We start from the raw sequence: 4,173 nt of genomic DNA on the forward strand, positions 1-4,173 counted from the left end.
CAGGGAAGCCAGGGAAGGGACCCAAAGCAGGAACCTGGAGGCAGGAACTGACTCAGATGCCATGTGTGAATGCTGCTCATGACTTTCTCGGCCTTCTTTTTCTACAACTCAGGACCACTTCACAGGGATGGCACCACCCACAGTGGGCTGGACCTTCCCAAGCCAATCATTGATCAATAAAATGCCCTATAGCTGGCTTGCCTACAGACCATCTAATGGAAACATTTTCTCAACTGAGGTTCTTCTTTACAGATAAATCTAGCTTGTGTCAAGTTGACAAAAAACAACCAAGACAGGTGGTAATGGTAAGGGTGTCTAAAAATGCAGATATCCTTCCCCCCACCCCGTAGTACTTCAAAGCATGCCTGAACCCCTTGCTTCCCCCCACCCCAACACAACACCATACATGCCAAGTACAATTTTTTAAAATAATAAGAGTGGATGCTGGAGAGATGGCTCAGTGATGAGAGTATTTGTTGCTCTTCCAAAGGACTGGAGTTTGGTTCTCAGCACCTTTGTCAGGTAGCTCTTCAGGCACTTGTGCTCATATGCATATAGCCACATACAGACACACACGTGCACACATAGACATACACACACAGACACATAGGTATAATTAAAATAATACAAAATAAAGCTATGTTTTTAAAAAAGTAAGAATGTTTTAACCATGTGTTTTTTAAAACATCTTATCCTACCCGGATTCACTCTACTAGCCTGTTTATCACTTAGAGATTTGTAGCTAAATTTTCAAGTGTTTCCCTCCTTAATTTCTAGATAAATTCCACTGCCATCCGAGGACACAATTAATATGACACCCATTCTCTGAAGTTCATGAAGATGTAGATTATGGACCAGAATATGCTCAGATTTGGTAAGTTATCCACAGGTTCAAAGAGGGCATGCTCTGAACTTGGATGATGTCCTGCGTAGCACTAAATCAAATTTGTTTAATAAATTCTCATATTTCATATGTCTTTGGTGATTTTTACTCTGTGGATCTGTCAGTTACTGAGAAACTCTCGAATTAGAATCATGTGTCTATTTCTAGCCCTGTCAGACAGTCTGTGGTATTCGGGAGGACAAGGCCACTTCTCCTGTCATTTGCTCCTTCCTACCATCCCTGAGCCTGGGCCTGGTCCCACTGCAGAATGGACACCGCTGTGAGCCTGGTTCCTGACAAAGAAGTAATGGGGAGACAGATGTCTGCTCCCTGGAAGAGAGTTTGTAGTTTTTTTCCTGTTCCTTCTCTAGCATTGTCGGCTGTAACATTACTGTGGTGCCTAAGCCAGTCTCTAGCTTGTGAGTTTCCAAGATCCTCCCCCTCAGCTTCCTGCTTCACATGAACTGAGGAGTCTAATTTACTCAGACATCCATACCTAAGGCAGGGTAATAAAATAAGACAGTTGCAGCCAGGTGGTGGTGACACACACCTTTAATTCCAGCCCTCAGGAGTCAGAAACAGATGAATCTCTGTGAGTTTGAGGCCAGCTTGGTCTACAGAGCTAGTTCTGGGACAGTCAGGGCTACACACACACACACACACACACACACACACACACACACACCCCAATTGCTTATTATTAAAAATGGTATCCATGGCAAATAGACAATACGGAAGAGCCTAAGCATTGCTCAGGAATACAGAAGATGCTGTGAGATGCTTTTAATTTCATTAGCACTACACAGACCTTGGACTACAGATAGTCACACTCCCAAGGAAGGGAGACTACTGTGTGTAGCCCGAGCCCCTGTGCCATTTATGTTGGCACACAGGTACTATTCAGGATGGAGAAATGGGAAAAACCAAGGTCCGGCATCTACCTGGAAAACACAGTGCACCTGAAAAGATAACCATAATAAGTAAGTTAGAACATTAAAATGTATTGAGACAATGTGCAGCATGCAGTAATAAAGTTGAAACAGTCATTTCACAGGAGTGGAGACCATAAAGCTCAAATCTCCACTAGGACATTGGACACAAGTCACAAAACCCCCCCCCCCACCTAAGACAAGGGGGTCCTGAAAAGGCACCTGCCTGGGGTCTTTATCCCGAAGCATCCTGTCCTCACAAGTCACCACCCTCCTTCCATCCTGCAGCATATGATGATGGATGAACTTCTCCATCCAACTCAAGGATCCTGAAGGAACCAAGGGGTTGCTTGAAAGAAGATCCCATCAGGGCACTCCCCAGCCGAACAGCAGCACAAACCATTCAAAAATGATGCTGCTTCAAGGCCTTTAGTAAGAAGGTGAAACCAAACAATAACATAGTCCCCCAGTGGAAAGTCATCCTCAAGATCCCAGATCCCATGGCTTACATGTCACATGGGACAATGATGTCATTCAGAATCACCCAGAATCGATCAGGAAGTCAGAGTAAGCAGATAAATTACATAGTCCCTAACCCCAAGACATGAACAAAGGAGGGATGATGGCCACTGGAGGAATTTTTGTTTCCTCAAATCCAGATGGTCTCTAAAGGCCCAGGTCCAAGACCGCAAGGAAGTCAGGTGGGCATCTGCAGCAGAGGGTTGCCATGGGCATGGGAGTCGGGCTCTGTCTGCCTAAGATGACCCCTTCTGTGTGATTTCTAGTAGATCAACCACATTCCAGTGGATGGCCCCACATCCAGGAATAGATGGGTAGCATAAATGGAATTAATTGCTTAATAAATATAGGACATGAAGTTGGAAATAAAGGTAGATCTGAGAAGTTAGGGGAGAACTGGGGAGAGACTATGATCCAAAGACATTGTAGGAAATTCTTAAAGAATTAATAGAAAATATTTCAAAATAAAAATTAAGTAATAAATAAACAAATTAGGGGAGAAAATAGCCCCTACTGCTTCCAGTGAGGGAGCCCTGAGATGTTTGCCCACACCTTCCCTCCACCCTGTCTCAGGCTTTACTTTATTATCTTTTCATTCCCAAAAGATCAGTTTAACTATGGATGGTTTTACTATCTAACCTTCTTTTCTCCTGAGCCTTGTAGCAATGGGCAATTATCCATGTTTTCATCGTGTTTCTTACAAATTGTGCGGCCCATCTCCAAATCCATTAAGAAAATCATTATCCATGTCTGCTGAAAGAAATTATGCAAATGTGATTTTTTTATAACATAAATACAAAACCAAGAAGAAAATCAAGTGGAAAATGGGCATTGCCTGGATATGCATGTGATTATAAACAGGCATCTATATCACATTTATGGCACAAGCCAACATCGTATGTCAAGAGAAATGTGCCTATGAGGGCCACATGTGCCAGTCTTCTTTCAGTACTTCCTGCTAAACTCTGGCACTCTATAGGGGCATGGACATATACAGGGTATGGCACATTCAAAGGTCACAATCAAATCCTACACAACAAGCAACCTGCACACACTGCAGCCATGCATGACAATGTGATAACTCTCATTCACCTGAACAGCATGGGCCAGACTAAGAAATCTGATAAAATCAGATTAAGAAATGGGGTCTGTTCATGAAGGGGTAATGCTCTGCACGTGGACTCACCTTTTTCTGGGCTCTCCCAACTTCCAGCAACCTGTATGTATTCTCTTCTGGGTTGTTGTCATTGAACTGAGACACAGCAAACTCCACTGATGCCACAAAATAGTGTAGATCCTTAGTAATGTCTAAGAATTCTTTGTCAATGGTCCATAAATGAATGCCTAGCACAATCAGTCCTACAAGCCGGGGCACCTTCCACACCATAGCTGTCCTCTGCATCAGCCTAGGGACTAGGGACACATGGGTAAAGGGATGGAACAACCACAGTTGGTAACGCCCTTCTCAGCTCAGGATCCCTCATAGCCCTGCCCATTAGGGCCCTGTGCTCCTGAATGCCTTCTTTTGTGTTTCTGTCTAAGCCCTTATCTCCACTCTTCTGCCTTCTTGTTCCTTCTCACTACCCCAACAAAAGGTAGAGCAGGAAGACACATTCCCCACCCTGTGGTGACACCAACCCTGAAGTGACAATCATCCACAGACGTCCCCTCTGAATGCACATCTCCAGGCTGTCCCTGAGCCTTGCCAGGGCAGGTCCCACTTGTGCTGCAGCCCCATTTGTCATCACAGGAGGGTGGAGAGGATTCCCAGGGCTCGGAGGAACTCCTGGGAAGTCTGACGAACTCATTCCTGGGAAGTGGAATCAGTTGCTGCCAAGCCTA

The 4,173-nt window shown here is 44.6% G+C and overlaps 1 protein-coding gene across 1 annotated transcript; it reads right to left on the minus strand.

Moving 5' to 3' along the window:
* Positions 1–457: 457 nt before the first annotated feature.
* Positions 458–3,849, minus strand: LOC125413901 (cystatin domain-containing protein 1). The gene is given in 4 exon segments (XM_048455587.3): positions 458–1,805; positions 1,807–1,842; positions 2,971–3,081; positions 3,518–3,849. Coding segments are annotated over 4 exon segments (408 nt in total). The 5' UTR covers positions 3,734–3,849; the 3' UTR covers positions 458–1,760.
* Between the last annotated feature and the right edge of the window lie 324 nt (positions 3,850–4,173).

This window comes from Myodes glareolus, chromosome 10 (genome assembly GCF_982192425.1).
Source record: "Myodes glareolus chromosome 10, mMyoGla1.1, whole genome shotgun sequence".
NCBI lineage: Eukaryota > Metazoa > Chordata > Mammalia > Rodentia > Cricetidae > Myodes > Myodes glareolus.